The sequence below is a fragment of the Rhinatrema bivittatum genome, chromosome 9, assembly GCF_901001135.1.
Source record: "Rhinatrema bivittatum chromosome 9, aRhiBiv1.1, whole genome shotgun sequence".
In the NCBI taxonomy this organism is placed as follows: domain Eukaryota; kingdom Metazoa; phylum Chordata; class Amphibia; order Gymnophiona; family Rhinatrematidae; genus Rhinatrema; species Rhinatrema bivittatum.
The window spans coordinates 55,050,811-55,076,488 of NC_042623.1; the positions used below are offsets into that span (position 1 = coordinate 55,050,811).

A 25,678-nucleotide genomic window follows, 5' to 3' on the forward strand; every position below is an offset into this window, starting at 1 on the left:
TTTGACAATGATTATTTAAAGCTTGTATTGAGATTTGTAATCAACAAGCTGGTCTCTGAGATCTTTTTCTCCATATAGATAGACCTATTTAGTAGAATTGTTACTTTATGAAAAGAAAAAGCTTCATTACCAACAAATACCAGCTCATCACATTTTTGAACATCCAAATATACCACACGCTTTGAGGACTTTTTATGGTGCATATTTAATTGTGGATCAGCATGTTGGCGTGCACAAAAGAAAGAAGAACGGGAGATGGTTGTGAGAGTGATAAGGATGCTACACTGGATGCTTGAGGTGACATGAAGTGCCAAGGTCAGGAATGAAGGTGTCAGGAAAAGGCTGAAAATGACTGAGAAGACTGGACACATGGAAAGAAGAGACCCAAATTACTTCACCAGGAAGGTACTGAAAATACAAATGGAGGGGAAAAGGCTCAGAGAAATATGTATGAAAATATGAATCATACATTTCACTAGGATACTGAGGCCCCATGCAAGCAAAAGAACAGCGATTGATTGGATAGCATGGTGAAGGCTGACTAGTACTGTGCATGCCACATGAGTGGGAACTACTAGTAGGAGAAGATGATGATATTTGATTGAGGCAGTCCCACAGCTATTTACTTTTCATGTACATTACTCAATGGCATTTTCAGGATGTCTTGTCTTTCCCAAGAATGAGAGTAAGACCTTATATTTTTCAGGTGATGGGATTAGCACAAGCATATGAACCTTTTTTCCCCTATATTTGAAAAATATTGAACCAAAAGAAAAGTTAAATAGCCAAACATTTTTTAAAAAGAAAATGGTTATAGATTGAAGAACATGGAGAGAAAGTAAAACCAGAACAATTCCTATGAATGTAAATCAGTTCTTTCCAATACATACACTGAGTGCATTATATACCAGCATTCCTGAATCAAATGAGAAGATGCAGCTTTGATATTTGTAAGAAGTTGTCAAAACTCAACAGAAGAGCCCTATTTGTTTTCATTTGGGACGTTCCTTCCTTTGATCTTGAACGATGATAAAAGAAATTTAATTAGTTGCATTTGTGAGGATGGATAGCTGCACAGAATCCTACCAAACAGCCAGCACAAAACGTTAGTTTACAATAACACTGCATACAGATCACTTAACAGGCAGAAGCAGTAATTTGTCCTTCCTGTTGAAGCAATTCCATGAAACACGTACACGTCGGCGAACTTAGCCACCTTTGGTTACTTCTAATAAGTTCAGCCTCCTTTATGCGACATCTACACAAGGATCTTTGGAACTGTGTTTACTGTACCATTCTTTGCCTCTATTGATGTTTGTGGTTGCAGTCCCTTTCCACTTGTGCCACTGTTGGCAATCATCGAGATAAATAAAACATTACATTTGCCCAAAAATATTACAGAGGGGCAGAGCATAGAAAAGACTTTTAAAACAGATTTCTGATCTGTTTGAATGAAATGTGTTTGATTCTAGAGCTCTTCCAACTATTTTCACTCTGCGAATGGGGCCGTTTTCCTTGTAGCCAACTGGGCTGGGTCGGACTTATGTCATTTTAAAAAGACATCCCGAAAAAAAATAAACAACCAGATCCAGGTGTGATAACTCAGAGAGGATCAAAGAGGTAGGGCTTCGATTTCTATGTTTTACAACTCCAACAGTTTGGGAACAGAAAATTAAACCAGTCCCCATGTTTTTTGCTTCCTCTGGTGGTGTCATGTCAGTAGTTTAAGACAGGGTGACACCCAGGTAAGCCACAGGAAAGCAAGCATGGAAAGTGGATTTTGATTTCTCAAGAAGACATGGTCTTGCTGAACACATAAGGCCACCAAAGAAAAATGCTTGCTAGCTTTAAAATGTTCTCATCCCCATGCTGTTGGTGAAAATAGGACCCAAAGAACACTTGTACATTTTCTTCACTGAATGGTTCAACTAATAGGTCAGGATAATGAAACAAATGCAATACCATGTTGGCCTCTGTAGCACCATCTTGTGCGATTTTGGCCTCTGCCTTTGCTTTTTCAGCCTGGTCCCTGTTTGAGAATGTTTTAGTCTGCAAGGCTAAAATTTCATCCTCCAGATCGGCGTGTCTTTTTTCAAAGTCCTTGAGTTTCTCTTCCATTATATTGGCCTTTATCTGGGCCTAAAGGAAAATATGGAAATAAAATGCAATTTTATTTTCTATAGTGCCTTTCATACAAGTGTTATTCCTAGACATAATACAATCACATACAGTAAACAGGTAAGGTACATTTCAATTCATCAGACTAAGCAGGGCACTCATAAGCAAGGAAAAATGCAAAAGAATTGCCCTGTTAGGATCTCAAGCCTATACTATATTTTTTTTCCTTATAAATCCCTGCCTTTAAGACCTTCTTGTGCCCTATGTCTCCTTGAGGGTGATAGACATTACCACATGGAAGATCTGGTTTCAGTTCACAAGCCCAGTTTCTGCTCCCTGACCAGAAGTGGAGCTGTTTTAAAGGCAGTTTTCATAGCTCTCGTCATTCAATGGCAAACCGTAGGGGGTCAATTTTCAAGGCCCGGCGTGCGCCAAAAGCGGCAGATACGCGTGTGGCCGGGCCATTGGCGCGCTGAACGCATTTACATAGCGGCCCAGCCACACGCGTATCTGTCGTGTTTGCGCGGAAATGCCGGGTTGTTTAAAAGGGGCGGGCTGGAGTTGGGGTTTGGGCGGAGTGGGGGGGGGGGTGGCTGAGACAGTGCCATTTTGCGCTGTCCGATGAAGCTGGCCAGCATGCGGAACTTACTCCTACCCGTTGAGCAGGTAAGTTCGAAAACAAAAAAATAATAGTATAGTTAGGGTGGGTTTAGAAAAGTGAGGAAGGGGGATAGGGAAAGTGAGGAAGGTGAGGAAGGGGGATAGGGAAGGTGAGGAAGGGGGATAGGGAAGTTCCTTCCCAGTCCTCTCCTTAATTAGAGTGGACTGGGAGGGAACTGGGCAAAGGCCCGTTTGCGTCGACATGCATGTGTTAAAAAAATCCTCTCCCATCACGTGCGAGTGGGCACTTGCGTGCACCGATACAAAATTGGGCACACGTGCACATATGTATCAGATTTTATAACCTGTGCGTAGTGATGTGCGCATGTTATAAAATCAGCGCGTCCATGTGCGTGCGCCGGGAACCACGCACACATGGACGCCCGCGTGGGCCTTTTAAAATGTATCCGTTAGTGACTAGATTTTACATTACATAGGGATCCTGCTAGTTCCCTACTAGAGCTAGGTAGAAGAATATACCAATTGGAGTGGGGCGAGACCTAAAGATAACACTGTGTGGTTACAGCTCCCCCATGTGGAAGCTGCTGAATGCTATGTTCCTCTGGCATTTAGAGCTGGTACACTGTTTTACTTTGTGGTGTCCTTTTTTGCTTTTGGAGAGGCAGCATGTCCTGTGCTATTCTCTGATTTTTCTATTGATTAACTTCTATCACCATAGGAGTATATGGTTTGGATGTGACCCAATCCCCCTTAGAATTTTTGATTAATTCATTTCATTTTGGAGTTTCAAGTGCTTTGGGACTTGGTTAAGCTGATTTAATTTTTATTCTGCTATCAACTGGGAAAGGTTCACGTTCTGCAAGAGGGAGCTGAGATCACCAAGATGCAAGGAGAGGATGACTTCCAGCTATCCTTTGAGAGAAAGAAGGAGACATGGGGGGAGAGAAGGAGAGGAGATGGACCCCATCAGTGGCCCATGAATATCTACTGAAGATTGGGAGATGAGGAGCAAAAGGTACCAAAGGAGGAGGTAGGAGATAAAGACCAGCAACATTGAATTCCATAATTAATACTTCATCTACATTGGGAGGGAAGCGCATAGCTTTGGCCTGCAATCCAATGAGAGGGAAGAGATCAAGTCACTAAAAGAACTGGTTCAATTGGAGTTTGGAGTAACATCTGAATTTAAGAAAGACTGTAAGAAGTTACAAACTTACTAAAAGCACTTCTACCATCTTGAAAGTGAAATATGCAGCTAGAAAGACTTTAAATCATCATATGCATCTTATCAGTAAAAGAGAAATGTTGGAAACCACTGTGCCTTAAACCTTCAAAAAAGATCTAAAAACATGGTTGTGCACTAAAGCCTACCGAAACTCCGAATGACACCTTCCTTAAATGGATATCCCACATTATACATACTTGTAACCTGAATGACCCTTTAGAATGAATACGTACTAGCATGTATAATTTTCGCATAAACCACTGCATGACTTTATGTTTGAGGAAATCGATCCTATGTAAACCGTTGTGATGGCGATACTGAATGATGGTATATAAAACTCGATAAATAAATAAATAAATTAAATTAAATTAATGAGAAACGAGTTTGCCGATCATCTGTGCTGTGATCATTAGTGCTGTGTACAATGCATAATGTTAGGATTTAAACTCAGCAATGCGAAGGGAACTGTTTCTCCCCCCCCCCCCACCCCCACCATATGCAGGAAACCCTGGAGTTACATCTTATGGAATAATAACAGTGTTCCACTCTAAATATAAATTTGCGGTATGGCCTCTGGAACTGTTATCCGGGTTCAACCATCCCAGGGGTTACACATATATGCTGATTCCAGAAGAAGCCATGGTCTGTGGCCCCAGGCTTCTGACTGTTGCTGCAATGGCTGGGCTAGATGGGAAGCGAGTGCAAAGATGAGGCATGAGCAAAGGGGAAAGGAAGATGAAGAAGACCATGAGGAGCAACAGACAATACTGTTGTGGCGAGGAGAAGTTGTGGCCCTACACAGAGCAGGGAAGAAGAGGAGCTCAAGCACAGCCTTGAGATGTAAGAGAAGCAGCAGAGGGGATATAATAGGGGGGCCGAGAGAAATGGGACGAGAAAAGGAAAGTGGAAAAAGGGTATTTCTAAGCATTATTTTCTGGTACATGATAATGCCAGAGATTACTTTTCCTGCAGGGTGGGGCCACCAGCAAGGTTTCTTCCTTCCACTTGCCTTTTTCCGATGCATTTGGCTTGTTCAAGGCCATTGACAACCGTGGCCTAGAGACATGGAATGTAGTTCTTGGCTGGCCCACTGTCAAAAGATTTGCACCCCCTCTGGTTTTGTCCAGAATTGCATAACCCTGGTGCTCAAGGGCCAAATTGCAGCTGAATGGTCCAGGATAATAAAGTTCATTCAGTTAGCTGTATTAGTCTTGTGGAACCATTGGGAATAGCTGTCATAGCTGCTCCTGTCCCCGATGTCTTCTTAGTGGACTGCGTAAAGGCTTTTGGAAAGAATTGCATCCCCATTCTTACCTCTGTTGCAATTACCTCAGAACTGCCAAGTGACCTAGAAGAAGGGTAAACTGCCTTCTACTCGGGCATTGTGGAAACTAATAAGAACACTAGCAAATTAAAATTAGATTACATTTTGATTTTCCATTGGATTTTATCTTGCAATCCCAATTGTCAATCCACTAAAATAAAAGTTCTTTCAATCTTTCTGAACCTCTTATCCACTTTATATATATTGTTCAAAGAAAGCGACTGGAGTAAAACCAGTAGCGTGCAGTCAGGGCCTTCAAGGGATTCACTGAATCCCCGGCACTAATTGGCATTTTTCTTTTTTTAGCAGAGTCACTACCACTGCCTGGGGTGCAGCCCTCTGCTTCTTTTTCGATTTGTTTTAAATGAGCTACTTGCTAACTTCATGGTGTGCCCCCTAGTCCTTTTATTACCTGAGAGAGTAAATAACTGGTTCACTTTTACCCGTCCAAGTCCTTTCATGATTTTGTAGACCTCTATCATATCCCTCCTCAGTTGTCTCTTCTTCAAGCTGAGCAGCCCCAGCATCCAGTTTCAGCTTTGTCTCTGGTTCCTGTGCCTGCCTTGCCTCCAGTGCCTGCTCTGCCTCTAGATTCAGTTTATCTCCAGTTCCAGCCAAAGTCCTGCTGGCAGTGACGGGTGGTCAGGGCCCTCAAGGGATTCAGTGAATCCCTGGCCCTAATCAATTTCCTTTATGTATTTGTGTTTTGTATTTTTTTTGTTTGTTTTTTTTCGAGTTGGGCAGGGATAAACCAAACCCCTATCCAAACCAAAGCTGCCCTCAACCATGCGATCCACTTCATTGACCCACAGGCGGCAGCAGGAGTCACATTTAAGTGAACATCATCTCCTGCTGCCAAAGAGTCAATTTCGCAGCCAATATCGCAAGATTGGCCCCATAGCAACAGATAACGTTGCATCAATGTGACTCCTGCTATACTTCATGCCATAAAAATAACCTTTGATCTGGCAGGCTGTCATAGAGTCCGTCCTGTGGCCTGCCAGAGAAGAAAGGAAACCCGTGGCTGCCAGTGGAGCCCACTTGGTGGCAGCTGAAGATGAGCTTGGCAGGCCAGTGTGGAGGCAGGCCAGTGTGGAGGCAGGCCAGTGTGGAGCCTGTACTGTGGCAGCCGAAGGGAGGACCAGGAGCCCTGCAGCCTAATGAAGAGGCAGAGAAGAGACCAAGAGGCCATGAGCCTGTGTGAGTGAGAGAAAGTGAGTGTGTGTATGAGCAAGCAAGCCAATGAATGCGAGAGAGTGCCTGTGTCTGTGTGTATGAGAGCCACTGAATAAGAGAGTGCCTGTGTGTATGTGTGTGTGAGCCACTGATTGTGAGAGAGTGCCTCTGTGTGTGTGTGTGTGAGGGAGAGAGAGCCACTCTGTGTGTGTGTGTGTGTGTGTGAAGGAGAGAGAGCCACTAAGAGTGAGAGAGTCCCTGTGTGTGTGAGGGAGAGAGAGCCATAGTGTGTGTGTGCATGAGGGAGGATAGACCCACTAAGTGTGTGGGCGCCTATTAGAACCAGAAGGGGGTATGTGTGTGAGAGAGTGATTTTTTTGTGTGAGAGTGGCTGTGGGTTTGAGAGAGCCACTGCAACTGAGAGAGTGCCTGTGAGGGAGAAAGAGCCACTGAGTGTGAGAGAGTGCCTGAGCATGTGTGTATATTTGTGTGTGTGAGAGGGAGTGAGAGAGAGAGAGTGCCTGTCTGTGTGTGTGTGAGAGAGAACCACTGAGTATGAGTATGCATGTGTATGACGGAGAGAAAGCCCTGAGTGTGAATGTGTGTGAGGGAGAGAGTGCCTTTTTGTATGAAAGAGTGCTTGTATATGTGAGAGCAGTTGCATATGTGTGTAAGGGAGAGAGTGCTTGTGTGTGTGTGAGGGAAAGCAAGCTACTGAGTGTGAGAGAGTGGTTGTGTGTGTGTGTGAGGGAGAGAGAGCCATTGCACGTGAGAGAGTGCCTATGTGTGTGTGTATGAGGGAGAGCGAGCTACTGAGTGTGAGAGAGTGGTTGTGTGTATGTGTGTGTGTGTATGGGAGAGAGAGAGCCACTGAGTGTGAGAGTGCCTGTGCATGGGTGTGTAAGATGGGGGAGAGAGACAGCCACTGAGTGTATGAGAGCGTCCCTTTGTATATATATGTGTGCGTGTGAAGAAGAGGGAGCCAATGAGTATGAGAGAGTACCTGTGTGTGTGAGTGTTGAAAGACAATGAACACATGTGTTAGAGTGTGTGTATGGGGAAGAGAAAGAGAATAAAGTTTGTGCACCCTCTTCCCTGCCAACTAATTCTGGACAATCTCAGGGAGACTGGAAATCAAGTTTCCAGGTATGGAGAGCAGAAGATTTTTTTTTTTTAAATCCCTATTAGATTTAATTGTTGGATGTTATTTGATATGTTTGCTGTTTTTAAATATTTAATTGATGTAATATTTGCAGAGCCGCTCTTCCTGGGTAGGGTAGTTGTTGTTTGAGTCCTGGGAGTAAGTAGTGTTTTGGTATGGCAGATTTGTCTCTTGGGGTAAACTGTATTCTTGACACTCTGATTTTATCAGATCTATATAAGTATTATCCAAAATACTGTACATGAGAGGTTGAGACAATATAGAACCTGTCTTTAGATGTGAATGTCTCTGATCTGACGTAGTTTTAAAAGCTTTTGTACAATATTTTTAGGTACAGGTATTTTTTAATTTTTTTCAGGTATTTTTAGGCAGCCTGGCTTGTTCTGTTTACTTAATAGATGGTGTATTGGTGTTTTAGGGCCTAATGTAATATTTGCAGTTTTGCCTTTTTATAGCTGGGGTTTTTACTGTCTGAGTGCCGGCAGTTAGTGCTGTTTTGGTATGGAAGGTTTACTGTATTCTAATTTGTTTATTCATGGCTTTCTGAGGGCCAGGCCTACACCCAAATACACATTATAAAAGGCCCAATACCCTAGGGGTTGCAACTGTCTATTGTATGTTGGGGAGAGGGAACAGAGGGAATGAGACTGTTGGTGACTTGGTGGGGGGTGGAGATGGAAGTAGAGAGGAGACTGAGGGAGCGAAACTGAATCCTCTACTATAAATGTCACTGCATGCCACTGTCTGCTGACCACCAGAACCTGCGGGCTCTTTCCAAGGGGGAGGTGGCTGGTCTGGCGGAAGGCTCTGTCCAACTTTGCCCTAGAGTCTGGTCCTGTTCCTGCTGGGGAAATACGCCATCCAGTTGATTCTCCACTCCATGACACTATTGTTTGAGAGATATATTTTGAAGACATTCATGGCCGGCAGAAGCATTAGGGTGGGGTAGACGATGGCCTAGGGTGCTGGAAATGGGCGGGGTGGGAGAAGAGCCAGAAAGGGCAGCAGTTTTGAAAGGATGGAGGAGAGGAGAAGTGGTGTAGGTGAGGCAGGGAGTTGGTGTTTTCCGTTTTTGGGTATGCATTTCTTGAGGAGTTGAGGCCATTTGTCATGTGCGATGAGAGAGAGAGAGAGAATGAGAATGTGATGATTTGGTGTCAGCACTGCCTAGGGCAGCTGAACAGCCTTCCATGGCACTGAAGACGTTCACTCATCTTTAGGTGTGATTTGGGTAAGTAGCATTATCCCCCTCCCCAGGCCTCAAGTATCCATTTACACTGTAAGCCCTTCAAGGCAGAGATTCCTGACACCTACATATAATCTGATGTACCAGCGTCCTGATTTATGATGTCACAGAAAAGCTGAAACAAAATAATTAAAGTGAGACGTAATGTACATTGTGAATGATATCCACTACTTCATGATATGACTCTTTCCATGCCCACTGAATTTGTCAATAAAATTCAGTATAAAGTTCTAGAAAGCGTAAAATGATTTCATTTGTGGTGCTTGATTATATTGCTCATATGTCATGTTGCATTCATAATTAAGGTTGAAATCTGAAATCTTTTGTTCTTTTACAAAATATGTCTGCCCTCACCGCAGCCTTCCTCATGTTGCCCATCTCCATCAATAATAAATCATAAGGCATGGGTAGTTTTACATCAGGCCAAGGAGCAGAATCTGGGCTTCTGAATTGGTAGGCAGCCCGAGTTGGACTGGATGACATGGTCTCCATATTTTGTTGAACAAAGCCTGAAACCGGCGAATGAATATTTCCTTTAATCAATCCACAAAACTTAAAACCATACAACAGCCTTCTGTCAGGTCGATACTGTAACGTGCGGTTGAAGATTTCCCGTCTGTAACGTGCTGGGAGCGCACAATTCGGACGCGTAAGGCGATTCAGCGATACAGTCTCCAGTTTCACGCGTCCTTAGCGCTTTTTAAAACAGACACATAACCCTTTCCGCACGCAGCATGTATATGCTATGTAAATGAACGAATTAGCTGTATAATGAAGGAATTAGCTATTCCCCTCCGATACTGTGACGCGCGCTCAGATTATCTCCTTTGTAACCCGCTATTTTGCCGCGTCGGGACTCCATCCAAGCAAGACTAGGAACATTCAAAATAAATCTTTTCAAAGTGATATCAGGTCTCTTACCTTAATTTCATCTCATGCAAAAAAACCCCCAAAAAGTGAAAATTCATTTATTGTAATTATTGTGCAACTTGCAGTGCTTTCTTTCTGGAAAAAACAAGCAAACAATGGTGCTGGTACTCACAGGTAGAATGCATGGTTTTTTCCTGAGGGGCCACAGGGCAAATCAAGCAAGTGAAGGCAAGAAGGTGCCGGTACTCAGTATCGATAAGAACCCCCTACAAAAACGTACTGGCAAACTGTATCCAATTCCAAAATACATAAATTAAGGTTTTAGTGCTAAATTTGTCTTCTACCACACCAGCACGTCTCATGCCACTTTCTTCAGGACCCAACCTTTTGGTCAAAATGCGGAAATGTTTTCCATTCAAACCTACTCTTCCCTGACTTTGTACAAGATGAAGTAAAGAAAAGAGACATAATAGCATTTGCAAAATATTTATTTTGAGATATATATATATATATATATATTTTTTTTTTAAAGGAAAGTCAAAGAGCCCAATAGCACTGGCCTAACATATTTCAAAAAGGATGCAAAAATACCTGTTGAATTTCAGCTCTAATTTCTTGTATGTCATTATTTACTCTGTTGAGTGCATTTTGAGTCTTTCTTTGTGTAGATTGGGCTTGATTCAAGTTATCCTTTATCTCATTAATGTCCTGCAGGGCACTCGCTGCTTTCCTAAAATAAGACTAATTATGTAACCAGAACATTTGCATGCAAAGAAAAAGAAGCTATAACCAAAAGCATTAAATAATTCTGAAAAGTTCCTCTGCTAGCACTTATTCTGAAGAGGGACTGACGCACAGCTCTTTATAACTGCATAAGGAAGCAGGAGTTGGAGGGATTGATGGCTCGCTGTTGCCCTCTTCCTGTCTACATAGAAATAATTATTTCAGCATGTTATTGAAGGGTGCAGGATTGGCCAGGTAAGAGAAGCTCCTCACGAATGAGCTGAAATCTTAGGTCCAGAAGTAATAAAGTGTGCTTGACTATGTGCATATCTTTGTGAGTACAACTAGATACCCCATTTAACTAGGAGTTTAGCATACAAATAAATGTGTGCATAAGTGTGAGTAAAACTGTGTACATCAATCAGTGTTCCTCCATACAAATCCCCAATGCAGAGAGGGGGGCAGGCTTAACTCATGTTTTCTTAACACTGAAATCATGTTTTATGCACCCTAAGCATGTTTTTGTGTACACATTTTCAAGTTAAGGTGCTGTTTTAAAAAAAAAAAAATCCCCTGATTATTAGCATACCATTATTGTACTGCATCGGGAGGTCACTATTTTAGTGCATGAGGAAAGAAAGCTGGTGCTGAATTTTAGCACATATTTCTTACTCACATCCAGGGGCGGATTGTGGGAAAATAGTGGCCCGGGGGATTTTTCTCCATACTGGCCCATGGGTACCCAATTACACATACAATTTGGTGAGTCACCAAATACAGAATAAAGGGACCATAAAATATACACAGAAATGCACAGACAAACTAAACTGGAAATCACAACAAGTTAGACTGTATGTAATGCAGCAATGGAAAACCAGAAAATACCATCATTCCTCATAAAACATCAAACAATAAAATCAAGAACTATAAAACATCACAATAGGAAAATCATACTAAAAATATATATTTCAAAACTGCTGATGAATAGAACCTCCAGTAATTTAACTCAGGGACATTTTCAAAAATTTGTATATAACACCAATAAAATATTTCAAAAAGAGCAGACATCAAATAATATTCAATAATTAAAACTAATAAGGATTTTAAAAAGCCCCTGCTATCCCCTTCTGTGGGATCTCTTGATTTCCAGTCACCCTGATATTGTTGAGGATTAGGAGGTTATCCTCTCTCTCTCACACATACTCACATGTCCATTCTCTCTCACACATACACTGTCACATACATACACATTCATGCTCTTACATCCCCCATAACCTCTCACTCTCACTGACACTGACACACTCTCAGCTCTAAGACACTCTCTCCCCCTCCACACACAAACTTTTACTCCCTTGAATTTTCTCATACACGCTCATGCTCTCACACTCACTGGCTTCCTCACATACACACAAAAACACACACCCAGGCAATCTCCCAGTCATTCTCACACATACACACTGACCCCCAGGCAGGCTCCCATTCATTTTCACACCACTCCCTCCCCATCCCCCAGGCATGCACACATTCATTCTCACACACACAGACCCCCAGGCAGGCACCCATGCATTCACACTGAACTCATGGTTATCTCACCCCCTACACCCCCCACAGGCTATACCTACATCACTCACTATACCATCACACACACACTTCACCCAACAAGTCCGTGACCTTGGAGTTGTATTGGATGATCAAATGTCTCTCAAAAAATTTATTAATGCTACCCTCAAGGAGTGTTTTTTTCAAGATCCATACACTCAAAAAACTTAAACCACTACTACACTTCTCCGATTTTCGTACTGTGTTACAAGCCATGGTTTTTTCTAAAATTGATTATTGTAATGCTTTGCTAGTGGGCCTGCCTAAAAATGCCATACACCCACTACAAATCTTACAAAATACTGCAGCTCGTATCCTCACGAATACGCCCATCAAAGAACACATCACTCCTATACTTAAAGACCTACACTGGCTCCCTATCCATTATCGTATACAGTACAAGATATTATCACTTATCCACAAATCCCTCCATAACCCAGAAATGAACTGGCCCTCCAATTCCTTTCAACTCAAGAACTGGCCCTCCAATTCCTTTCAATTCAGGAACTCCAGCAGGCCTACTAGAAAACCCTACATAGCCACCCTGCAAACCCCCTCACCAAAACTCTTCAAACATGTATCCACCAAAGCTCGTGCCATATCCCTAGCTGGCCCTATGCTATGGAATTCTATGCCTACTGACTTACGCTTGGAACTGTCTCCAAAAACCTTTAAACAAAAGCTCAAGACATGGCTATTCACAAAAGCCTACACATGATCTGCACATGTTCTTGCTTTACTCCCTTCTCCCTCTCCTCTTTACCTCTACCTCCTTTCTCTCTTTTCCATTAAGTTTAACCTCGGAAGACGACACCCCCCTTTTCCTCTAACCTCTCACACCTCCTCTTTACAACAGCCAACACTAGGCTCTTTCCTACCTTTTTCACCCTAGCTCCTTCCTTTCCATTTATAAAACTGAAGAATTTGCTCATTTGCAGCCCCACTTGTATATAATCCCTTCCCCTCACACCTTTCTCTTTTCCTCCCCTACCCAAATTTTTATCCTCTCTTTCTCTTGCCCCCCCTTATTCTCCCTTGACTCTGTTATAAATTGTAATGTTATAACTACTTTATATAATATTATCATTATATATCTACTTATATTTTATAAATTGTTTTGTTGTTGTTACATTTAACAGTTTTTAATGTAAAGTTTTCTCAGTTGATTTTCTTACTGTTTTATGTAAAACGCAATTGCGGATTTTGTTCTATGTACACCGACGTGATATCTCTGATGAGCGGCGGTATATAAAAACCAATAAATAAATAAATAAATAAATACACCCCAGGCAGAGTCCCATTCATACACATGCACACACTAAAGGCAGACCCCCTCTCTTTCTTTTGCCAGCAACCTCAGAGCCTCTCATTCCTCTGCTGCCACTGTCACTGCTGCCGCGTGGCTATTGGGGAGGTGCCGATTGCTGCTACTGACACTGAAGCCCATTCTGCTGCCTCCTCTGTGCAGGCCCCATGGGCTTCCACTTTCTCCATGCTGATCTCGTACATTGTGAGATCCGTATAGAGAAAGTGCTATTCTTGCACATTCCCAAAGATTACATGTGCCAATCACTAAAAAGTAATTTTTTTTTTTACCTTTGCTGTCTGATCTTAGTTTTCTAATTGGTTGGTCACAGGCTTTATTTTCCCACCTTCCCTTTCTTTTTTTTTTTTTGCCAATTCCTTTTATATTGTCTTTTTTTCTGTTTCTTTTCTCTCCATCTTCTTCCCTCAAACACACAGTCAGGTTCTCATTCTCACATGCATTTCTTTCTCTCTCACACACACAGGCTCTCACTGTCACATGCTGTCTGACTCTCACACACACAGGTGCTCTCTCTCACTCCCACATGCTGTCTTGCTCAAGCACAGGCTCTCACTCTCACATGCTCTGTCTCATATATCATTCGTACCCACAGTATCTCTCTTGCACATGCTGTCTGACTCTCACACACATGGTGCTCTCTCTCACTCCCACATGCTGTCTTGCTCATGCACAGGCTCTCACTGTCACATGCTGTCTCTCATACAATCATTCATACACACAGGCTCTCACTGTCACATGCTGTCTCTCTCACACACACAGAGGCTCTCACATGCTGTCTGCAAACATTCAGGTCCTCACTCTCACACACAATCTCTCAATTCATCTCATACATGCACACACACCCTCTACAGACCCTCAGCCTCTCTCTCACCTCTGGGCCTCCTCTTCGCGGGTCGCCGCAGGATGGGCTCTGCAGCGGCCCTGATCTTCTCGGGCCGCGGCGGCCCTGCTACCGGGCCTCTTCCTCTTCTCGGGCCGCTGCGACTTGGGATTCGCTGCGGCCCATAAGCGCTGCTCCTCTTCTGCACGCGCTGATGCTCCTCCTCCTTCCTGCCCACGCGGCTCCGGCAACGTTTACTTCCGGGGCCGCACAGGCGGGAAGGAGGAGGAGCATCAGCGCGTTTAAATGCGATCTTTTTCTTCGGGCCGTGGTGACGTGAGCCTCACCACGGCCCTGCCTATCTGCCTGTCGCAGCGCCGCATGAGCCTCCCTGCGCCCGGGGGCATTGGCTCCCCTCGGGATACCACTGCTCGCGGCGCCCCAGGCCCAGGCCTAGTGCTTCCACCGGCCCTGCCCGCAGGTTTCTCTTCGGGCCGCAGCGCCAGCAGAACCTCTTCTTGTCTTTGGCTGGGAAGTTTAAAAAAAAAAAATCACGTGATGGGAGCGACTGGACCCCCGGGGGAAGCCTGATCCCCCGATAGGCCAATCCGCCCCTGCCTACACCTTATTACACTGGGGCCTTAGTAACAGTGTCGTTTGCATACTGCAATCAGCATACATGACAGCGCAAAATACCTGGTCTGGTAAGGCTGAAATAGACTCTAGGCTTTTTGTGGTGAATCATTTAAAATTACCCCCAGATTCCCAATTCCTGTTATCTGGTCACTTCCACCTCTCTCACTTTTCTTTCCAAGCTATTTACGCAGGATGTTCTTGATAGCATTTCCAACCCACCTCTTCACCCCTGGATATCATTCCAACCACCATGTTTCTAAATAGCTTAGATACTTTTCTCCTTTTTTTCTTCCGTTTGTCATCAGATAAGGTTCTCCTGGACAGCTAGCTATGCAATTCTCAAAAACAAACAAGCAAAAAAACCCTGCACTTCATTCATTCTTTCTTTCCAAATACAGACCAATCTTTATTCTTCCCTTCTCCTGAAAGTTATCTTTGGGCTGCCAACATCCTGGAATGTTTCAATCTGGTTTTCATCCAGTGCATTTTATCAAGTCTGTTTACTTTCACCTTTTCAATAAGCTTCACTATGGGGCAGATCTTTAAAGGAGGCCGCGCGGGGTACATTTGTGCCCGCTGCTACCTGTAGGACACAAATGTACACCCGATTTTATAACATGCGCGCTACCGCACGCATGTTATAAAATCCAGGGTCGGCGCATGCAAGGGGGGGCACACTTGTGCACCTTGCGCGCGCCGAGCCTAGGGGAGGCCTGATGGCTTTCCCCGTTCCCTCCGAGGCCGCTCCGAAATCAGAGCGGCCTCGGAGGGAACTTTCCTTTCGCTCCCCCCCACCTTCCCCTCCCTTCCCCTATCTAACCCAGCCCTACCTAAATCCCCCTCCCCCTACCTTTGTTCTCTAAGTTTCACCTGCCCGCTGTGCCGGAGGACTCGGGACCGCCCCCGGACTGCCACCCTTCCCCGCCCCTTTTTCAAAGCCCCGGGATGTACGCGCGTCCCGGGGCTTGCGCGCGCGCCACCGAGCCTATGCAAAATAGGCTTGGCGCGCACAGGAGGGTTTTTAAAGGGTTACGTGTGATTATTAAGTGCGTAACCCTTTGAAAATCTACCCCAAAGCTTTCTGTCTTCTGATCCCCCACAATTTTGATTCTCTTTGATATCGCTGCATCTTTTGAAGTGATTGATCACTACACTCTTCTTTCTATTCTCTCTTTTTTGGGTTTCTTGAGTCAAATCCTGGTTTGGTTTACATCTTTCTCTCAATTCATGCCTTCAATGTTCTTGTCAATAACTCCTCCTCTGAGCCTCCCTCTCTTTTTGTCACTGTTTCCCAAGGCTTTATTTATTTATAAGGTTTATATACCGCCATTTAGAGGAATCCATCACAATGGTTTACATTAATAACTAATTATAAATAAAATGATAGAAAACATTTCATAAAAAGACATGGTAAAGTATAAAATAATCGTAAAAAAAATATAAGAACATAACATAAGAAAATGCCATACTGGGTCAGACCAAGGGTCCATCAAGCCCAGCATCCTGTTTCCAACAGTGGCCAATCCAGGCCATAAGAACCTGGCAAGTACCCAAAAACTAAGTCTATTCCATGTTTCCATTGCTAATGGCAGTGGCTATTCTCTAAGTGAACTTAATAGCAGGTAATGGACTTCTCCTCCAAGAACTTATCCAATCCTTTTTTAAACACAGCTATACTAACTGCACTAACCACATCCTCTGGCAACAAATTCCAGAGTTTAATTGTGCGTTGAGTAAAAAAGAACTTTCTCTGATTAGTTTTAAATGTGCCCCATGCTAACTTCATGGAGTGACCCCTAGTCTTTCTACTATCCGAAAGAGTAAACAACCGATTCACATCTACCCGTTCTAGACCTCTCATGATTTTAAACACCTCTATCATATCCCCCCTCAGTCGTCTCTTCTCCAAGCTGAAAAGTCCTAACCTCTTTAGTCTTTCCTCATAGGGGAGTTGTTCCATTCCCCTTATCATTTTGGTAGCCCTTCTCTGTACCTTCTCCATCACAATTATATCTTTTTTGAGATGCGGAGACCAGAATTGTACACAGTATTCAAGGTGCGGTCTCACCATGGAGCGATACAGAGGCATTATGACATTTTCCGTTTTATTCACCATTCCCTTTCTAATAATTCCCAACATTCTGTTTGCTTTTTTGACTGCCGCAGCACACTGTACCGACGATTTCAATGTGTTATCCACCATGACACCTAGATCTCTTTCTTGGGTTGTAGCACCTAATATGGAACCCAACATTGTGTAATTATAGCATGGGTTATTTTTCCCTATATGCATCACCTTGCACTTATCCACATTAAATTTCATCTGCCATTTGGATGCCCAATTTTCCAGTCTCACAAGGTCTTCCTGCAATTTATCACAATCTGCTTGTGATTTAACTACTCTGAACAATTTTGTGTCATCTGCAAATTTGATTATCTCACTCGTCGTATTTCTTTCCAGATCATTTATAAATATATTGAAAAGTAAGGGTCCCAATACAGATCCCTGAGGCACTCCACTGTCCACTCCCTTCCACTGAGAAAATTGCCCATTTAATCCTACTCTCTGTTTCCTGTCTTTAGCCAGTTTGCAATCCACGAAAGGACATCACCACCTATCCCATGACTTTTTACTTTTCCTAGAAGCCTCTCATGAGGAACTTTGTCAAACGCCTTCTGAAAATCCAAGTATACTATATCTACCGGTTCACCTTTATCCACATGTTTATTAACTCCTTCAAAAAAGTGAAGCAGATTTGTGAGGCAAGACTTGCCCTGGGTAAAGCCATGCTGACTTTGTTCCATTAAACCATGTCTTTCTATATGTTCTGTGATTTTGATGTTTAGAACACTTTCCACTATTTTTCCTGGCACTGAAGTCAGGCTAACCGGTCTGTAGTTTCCCGGATCGCCCCTGGAGCCCTTTTTAAATATTGGGGTTACATTTGCTATCTTCCAGTCTTCAGGTACAATGGATGATTTTAATGATAAGTTACAAATTTTTACTAATAGGTCTGAAATTTCATTTTTTAGTTCCTTCAGAACTCTGGGGTGTATACCATCTGGTCCAGGTGATTTACTACTCTTCAGTTTGTCAATCAGGCCTACCACATCTTCTAGGTTCACCGTGATTTGATTCAGTCCATCTGAATCATTGCCAATAAAATAGATAAATCAAGGCAAAGATTAAAAGAAAGCGGAATAGAAATATAGCCAGGTTTAAATCGATTGTCCTGCAACAATTGTGCAATGACTGGTCCTGGTCATATTTGTTATAGGCCCTGCCGAACAGCCAAGTTTTAAGATCTTTTAAATTATTTCACATTTTGCTGTAGTCTTAGTTGTTCTGTAGTGCATTCCAAATTTTGGTCCAGCAATGGAAATTGCTCTGTTTCTCACCTGCGTTAAATGTGCCGATTGCACCGTTGGAATAGATAGTAGGCCTTTATTACTAGATCGTAAATTCCTTTGTGGTGTGTGCAGTCTGATGGAGGCGTTGAACCATTCTGTTTCTTCCCCTATAATATTTTATGAATAATACAATGAGTTTTATATTCAATACGATACTTTATAGGTAACCAATGTAAAGAAATCAGGACTGGTGTAATATGATCATATTTTTTTATGTTTGTTAAGACCCTTGCTGCTGTATTTTGAAGAACTTGCAATGGGCGAATGGTCGCTTGAGGGATACCCTGGTAGTAAAGCATTACAATAGTCAATGTTAGAGAACAATAGAGTTTGAAGTACTGTTCTAAAATTATTATCATCCAATAAAGGTTTTAAGTGTTTTAGTGTGTGTAACGATTCCACCAGGCGCTGTTACAGAGGGGCAGCCCACTACCATCGGGCACTTAAAGAAAACTACATCTTGTGAGAAAAAGACACAAAAAAATAGTAAAAATGAACTGAGATGTTAAAAGAGAAAATCAGCGATGTGAAGACCCGCCCCCCCGACGTCATGACGACCAGCCAGCGGCGACCTGATTAACGGCACGATTCCACCAGGCGCTGTTACAGAGGGGCAGCCCCACTACCATCGGGCACTTAAAGAAAACTACATCTTGTGAGAAAAAGACACAAAAAAATAGTAAAAATGAACTGAGATGTTAAAAGAGAAAATCAGCGATGTGAAGACCCGCCCCCCCCCGACGTCATGACGACCAGCCAGCGGCGACCCGATTAACGGCACGATTCCACCAGGCGCTGTTACAGAGGGGCAGCCCACTACCATCGGGCACTTAAAGAAAACTACATCTTGTGAGAAAAAGACACAAAAAAATAGTAAAAATGAACTGAGATGTTAAAAGAGAAAATCAGCGATGTGAAGACCCGCCCCCCCCCCCGACGTCATGACGACCAGCCAGCGGCGACCCGATTAACGGCACGATTCCACCAGGCGCTGTTACAGAGGGGCAGCCCACTACCATCGGGCACTTAAAGAAAACTACATCTTGTGAGAAAAAGACACAAAAAAATAGTAAAAATGAACTGAGATGTTAAAAGAGAAAATCAGCGATGTGAAGACTCGCCCCCCCCGACGTCATGACGACCAGCCAGCGGCGACCCGATTAACGGCACAATTACACCAGGCGTCGCGTGCCGGGCATGTGCTCCCCTTCATGCTAACCTTTGTGCTCCTTCTAATATAATTATATTTATGTTTATGTTAATAATTTAACTTTTATTAATGTTATTTAGCTTTTTGCTTTGTTTAAAATTATTTCATTATTGATGTTTAAATGTATTAGACTAAGGAATTTTACTTCCTGCTCATTCTGTTTCATTGTAAACCGGTTTGATATGCATTTTATGCAGGAAAATCGGTATAAAAAAACTTAAAATAAATAAATAATTTATTATATCCTTCTTTCAATTTGTTAGCAATGTGTTTTTTTAAAGTAAGCTCGGAGTCAATAACTCCTAGATCCTTTGCACTATTTCCTATTACAAGGTTTGTTTTATTATCATCAAGAATGATATTCAGGGGTTCGATATGGCCAGCTCTCCTATTGAGTAATATAATCTCAGTTTTATCAATGTTTAACATTAGTTTCATGTTGGTTGTTAGTTGCTTGATCATGGATAAGTACATAGCTGTTAATTTGAGAGTAGTCTCAATTGAAGAATTTATCGGGATTAAGATTTGGATGTCATCGGCATTTTAGGTCCACGACTCTTCCTTATGTAAGTCCTTAATTTGGGCCTTTTTATGTCATCTTATGGCTGTTTGCAGCACTACTTTGCCGACAAAGCTCAGCTCTTTTTTTCCTTTATACATTCCTCCTCCCCAGTATCAACTCAACTTTCTTCCTATTTTCCCATATCAAACTGGAAGCACTCTTACTTCCTGTCTCTCAACTCTAAGACTGAGTTCTCTTTTTCCCTCTTATTCCAATATCCCTAACTCATCTGATGACTTCATCTCTATCAATTTAAAACCAACCATATATTTCTGATAAGAATAATAATTTAGATGTTATCCTAGATATTTCTCTATTTCTGTGTTCCCAGATCTCAAATATCTGCTTCTTGCTTTGTTTCCAACTTCACAATGTCTAACATTTCTTCCTTGCTCACCTTTGGCACCCGTTGCCTTCTTGCATTCTCTCTCTCTCTTCTGCTTGGACTTCTGCAGCTCTTTGTTAAGTGGTTTCAATAATTCTTTTCTCTCATAAATTTATTTTATTTTCATAGAAAGGGACAAAATCACTTAACAATGAGACATGAGCATAAGCACTCTAGGGATATACATTGTCAGAAATACAGAACAATTCACAGAAGATTCGGTAATCAGACAGCTCAGCTCAGCAACCCAAAAACAGAGTCAAGCTAAGGAAACTGAAGGATAATCAATCAGACTCAATGCAACAAAAGAGGATCATACTATTCTACTCTGCTGTGACAGCTGCAATGTCTCCTCTCCCCGCCCTTCACTTATTGCCCTATCCTCTCCCCAACCCAAATTTCCCCCTTTTTGAACTGAACCAATCAAAGAAAGCTCTGTTTCAAACTACTACTCAAGAAAGGAAGATATTTATTGGATGTATATGGCCGCAGCATAGGTGAATTCATACAATTCAATCACAGAATATAAACAAATACTCCATTTAAATTTCTAAATATCCACAGGGTGACCCTGTCCTCGTCTGGTGCATTACAATTCATAAGTGCTCAATAAGCATCATGACAAGCACTCAGTAATTATCATGGTCCTGCATGGTTGGCCATAGATGCTAACTCCTCCCTCATGACAAGCATTCAATAAGCATCATGTCACTGTGGGATTGGCCATAGAGGCTAATCCTTTTCCACATTTTGCAGTCTAGGGCGCAAGGTTGTAGAACCCTTGCCCCTCACGTTTTCCTGAAATTTGATTGTTGATTATAGTATAAACATCTGTAGTACAACAATGCCCTGGTCTGTAAATTAGCAGGAACACAAGAATATGAAACATAGTTTTTTGAGTGGTGAGCAGACTAATCCCGACTGTCAGGTCGATCCAGTATCGTCCGCTCGAGGATTGCCCGTCTGTAACGTGCTCGTAGCGCACAATTCGGGCGCGCAAGGCAATTCGGCGATACAGTCTCCAGTTTCACGCGTCCGTATCGCTTCTGAAAACAGACGCATAACCCTTTCCGCACCCGGCATGTAAATGAACGAAAAAGCTGTATAATGAAGGAATTAGCTATTCCCCTGTGATACTGTAACGGGCGCTGATATTATCTCCTCCGTAACCCGCTGTTCTGCCGCGGCCTTAACCTGCTAGTTTACCGCCTCCCCCTAGTAGGAGTTAGTGTAGTGTAGTGTAGGGTAAAAACATTGCTTACCCGCCCTGGTCCCGTCCGGTCTCCTGCAGCCCCGTCCGGACCGGACGGGGCTGCAGGAGACCGGACGGGACCAGGGCAAAAAAAAACAAACGAAAAAGTAGCAAGGCTCGGGCCTGCTATGGTAAGTGTAAAAAGTGTAAAAAACAAAAAACCTGTGTGTTATATAAAAAAATAAAACAATTTTAAATACCTGTCGGAGGGCCGTGGGTCCGGGCGGCGGGCAGCCATCAGCGGCATCCGGTAGTCCCTTCTCCCTTCCTCCCTCCCTCCCCTGCCTGGATGAGCGCCAAAATCGCACAGGCGGGTCGGCAGCGGGGGGGGGCGGCAGCAGGATCCGGGAGCGGCGGGTAGGCAGCAGCGGGGTCCGGGGGGGGGGCAGCGGGGTCCGGGGGGGGCAGCGAGATCCGGGGAGCCAGCAGCGGCAGCATGTTCGATCGGGCAGGCAGGTAGGTGGCAAAGTAAAGATGGCCGCCTGCACGGGAAAATCGTGCAATTGGCCGCTGAAGACGTGACGTCACGACGTTTGGCGTCACGGGGTGTGACGTCACATCTTCAGCGGCCAATTGCACGATTTTCCCGTGCAGGCGGCCATCTTTACTTTGCCACCTACCTGCCTGCCCGATCGAACATGCTGCTGCTGCTGGCTCCCCGGATCTCGCTGCCACCCCCGGACCCCGCTGCCGCTGCCCCCCCCAGACCCCGCTGCCGCTGCCCCCCCGGACCCCGCTGCTGCCTACCCGCCGCTCCCGGATCCTGCTGCCGCCCCCCCGCTGCCGCCCCCCCCCCCGCTGCCGACCCGCTCGTGCGATTTTGGCGCTCATCCAGGCAGGGGAGGGAGGGAGGAAGGGAGAAGGGACTACCGGATGCCGCTGATGGCTGCCCGCCGCCCACCGGCCGCCTGGACCCACGGCCCTCCGACAGGTATTTAAAATTGTTTTATTTTTTTATATAACACACAGGTTTTTTGTTTTTTACACTTTTTAAACTTTTTTACACTTCCTGGTGCCTGTCATTTCAAATGTCATTTGAAATGACAGGTACCAGCGCACCCAGGTTACTGTATAGGCGCTGTTACAGCGCCTATACAGTAAAATGGGTTGCGCGGGCATAACCCTTCCCTAACGCTTCACAGCCGCGGCATGCATTTGCATGCGATTAGAGGAGAGTATCGGGGAGTTAGTGAAGAGAACTGTGCGTGCGGGGAGGAAGGGTGCGCCTGACACTACCTCACTGTTTTTACCGCGGCCTTACTGGATCGACCTGTGTGAAAGCTAAAGGCTTAAGCAGCTCATCTCATCTCACTCACTCATGCAGCGTAGAGTCAGGAAGATCAGTTACTTGGTATTCCTTGACTGTCCATCTTATCCACACAATACCTGCTGTGAATGTTTGGACATAGTCTACCCTGTTTAACCATATGCCATGACAATTTGGAGTTCTCGTACCTTACTGCACCACACTGGACTATCTGTAAGCCATTCACATATGGGTGGGATGGGTGGGAAAAACCATCAAAAGAGGAGGCTGGTGGATTGTCTGGCCCATACTTATATTATGATCACCGGTTCACCCACTAGCATCTACCACTCCACTTGATCCACTCCTTCCCTGGTGTTTGGGGACTGAGTACCACTTTGGTTGTGGTCTCCCCACCCCTAGGTGAGGGATGGGTTGGCTTCTTTTGTAATCCTCAAGCTTGTTATGGTAAACTATAAGTTTGACAGGTTTAAGCTCTGTAGCCATCTGATACCAGGAGGAAATAAAGGGAGAAATGTGTTTTTTCAGTCAGTAGAGAATGACTATTCATGCAGCAAAACATAAGTTATGGACTGATATATTATCCTTTTTGGGCGTAATGTTCAAAGGCACTTACACACATAAAACTCAGTTTATGCAAGTGAGTAGCTCTTTGACAACAGCTCCGGTGGGTATATATGTAAATGTATGCGTGGAACAGAATTTCATGCATACTTTTATGCACATACATACTAATAGACCTTCAGGGGCTGGAGTTGGGGCAGGATCAGGATTTATACACAAACTTTTGATTTTCGAAAGTATGCTTGTCAATCCATAGGCTCTCAAGCAGGACTAACTTAGTATGCGTATAATATGGGGGAGAGGAGGTTTCTGTGCACATCCACGTATTTTCAAATCAAATTTATGAATATAAAACTGCTTTGAAAATTCTGTCTAAAATCTGCGAGTAAACAGTACCTGCAGACTTTTACCTGTGTGAGCTGTTTGAAAATTACTCTCTTTATGTACCTTCGGGAGGTCAAAAATCATTACCAGATAGGAGTTTGAGGAATTCCAAAGGAAGAACCATATTAGCCATGGATTAAACACATTTGAGAACTGCCACCCAAAATGAACTCATTTTAGAACAGATCCAAAATACACATAATAAACTGACTGAAAAACCACATTCCTGCTAGTAGGTCAGGGACATTTTCATATGAAAAAATTGCAAAGATGTTAAATAAATCAATGTTATTATAATCCATTTTATTATCTTTAAGTGCATATCCCAAATTTTCTTGCAGGAGGATACCTTGGGAAGATTATCCTAGACCTTCAAACATTTTGTTAGGCTTTCATTCTGTCTGATTTCATTGGCTCTTGTTATGGGAAGTGCTTAAAGGGAGAAAGATTTTATAGATGTCTGAAATTCTACATCACCAGAGTGTCAAGCAAGAATTCAAGCTTGCTAATAGGAATCTTAGAGCGAATTTAGTGGAGCATCTGATTAGAAGTAAACCACTGATGCTGTGTAATCTCAAAAGCTGCTGAAAATCCTACTAAATTTAAGAGAGAATTTCACAAAATAAGGTGCCTTAATTTTTTTTAACACATCTGTCTTGGCAATCTATTGTTTTGTTTCCTTTTTCGACACATTTTGTATTAGAATTTCATTTTTTTCTGTGGATTTTTTGAGTTATTTGTTTTTGGCAACTTGTGTACACAAAGTGCAATTAATGTGTGCAGTTTGCTATTAGTGCATGTACACAAAGGGGTAGATTTTCAAACTCCGGTGCAAGTAAATTTTCAAACGGCCCGGTCACGCGCGTAAACCTCGGGATGCGTGTAAGTCCCGGGGCTTGAAAAAGGAGCAGTCCGGTGGGGCGGGGCTGTCGGGGGATGGGGCGGGGCTAGAGGTGCCTGGCACATTGCTGCTGTGCTGGGGGATCACACGCCGGCAGGGTGCAAGCGCACACAACTTGTTCCTGCTCTGAGACAGGAGCAAAAGGTAAAATAACAAAATTTGGGGTAGTTAGGATAGGGATAGGGGAGGGCAGGATAGGGGAAGGGAGGTTAGGCTAGGGGGTTGGGAAGTTCCCTCCCAGTCTGCTCCTTAATTGGTGTGGATTGGGAGGGAATGGGAAAGAGCCTGATGCGTTGCCATGCAAAATTGCAAAAGTAGACCCCTCCTTGCACGCGCCGACCTGCCATTTTATAACATGTGTGCACCAGCGCACGCATGTTATAGAATCGAGCGTCCATGTGTGCATGCCGGGTAGCACACGCACATGTAGGTTTTGAAAATCTACCCCAATATTCCTAACATTAATAATTGGAAAAATATTGTTCATAACAAACCAAACTTTGACTCATTCGTTTTATTTATTTTTATTTAAACTCTTTTCTATACCGTTAAGCTAGGAGCCATCACAACGGCTAACAATGAGGCACATAAATTAATGTTGCTAAATGTGTTTATTATAACAACTAGACAGGTGCCTGTAAGATCAGGTACATAGTTTCATAATAACTATAGGATGATAAGTGAGATAGATATGCTTAGATTTATTAGAACAGTTTTTAAAAATATGTATAATCTACAAGTTATCTGTTGCTGTTTAAAAGAAAAACATACTCATATTGAGTAGGTGTGTTTTGTTAATGCACAAACTCCTTGCGCACTACAACTCCCTGGATTCTATTTTCCATTCTCTTTGTGGTATGCTGTTTAAATAGCCATGTTTTTAGGCTTTTTATGA

General features: G+C 43.4%; 1 protein-coding gene across 1 annotated transcript in view; it reads right to left on the reverse strand.

Annotated features, from left to right (window-relative positions):
• Positions 1–25,678, reverse strand: part of LAMB4 (laminin subunit beta 4) — a 261,501-nt gene that overhangs the window by 14,288 nt on the left and 221,535 nt on the right. Inside the window, exons 33-34 of the mRNA XM_029617285.1 lie at positions 10,334–10,472; positions 1,963–2,139 (exon numbers count right to left, since the gene is read on the reverse strand). Coding sequence (XP_029473145.1) covers positions 1,963–2,139; positions 10,334–10,472 — 316 coding nt within the window. The remainder of the gene's footprint in view (positions 1–1,962; positions 2,140–10,333; positions 10,473–25,678) is intronic.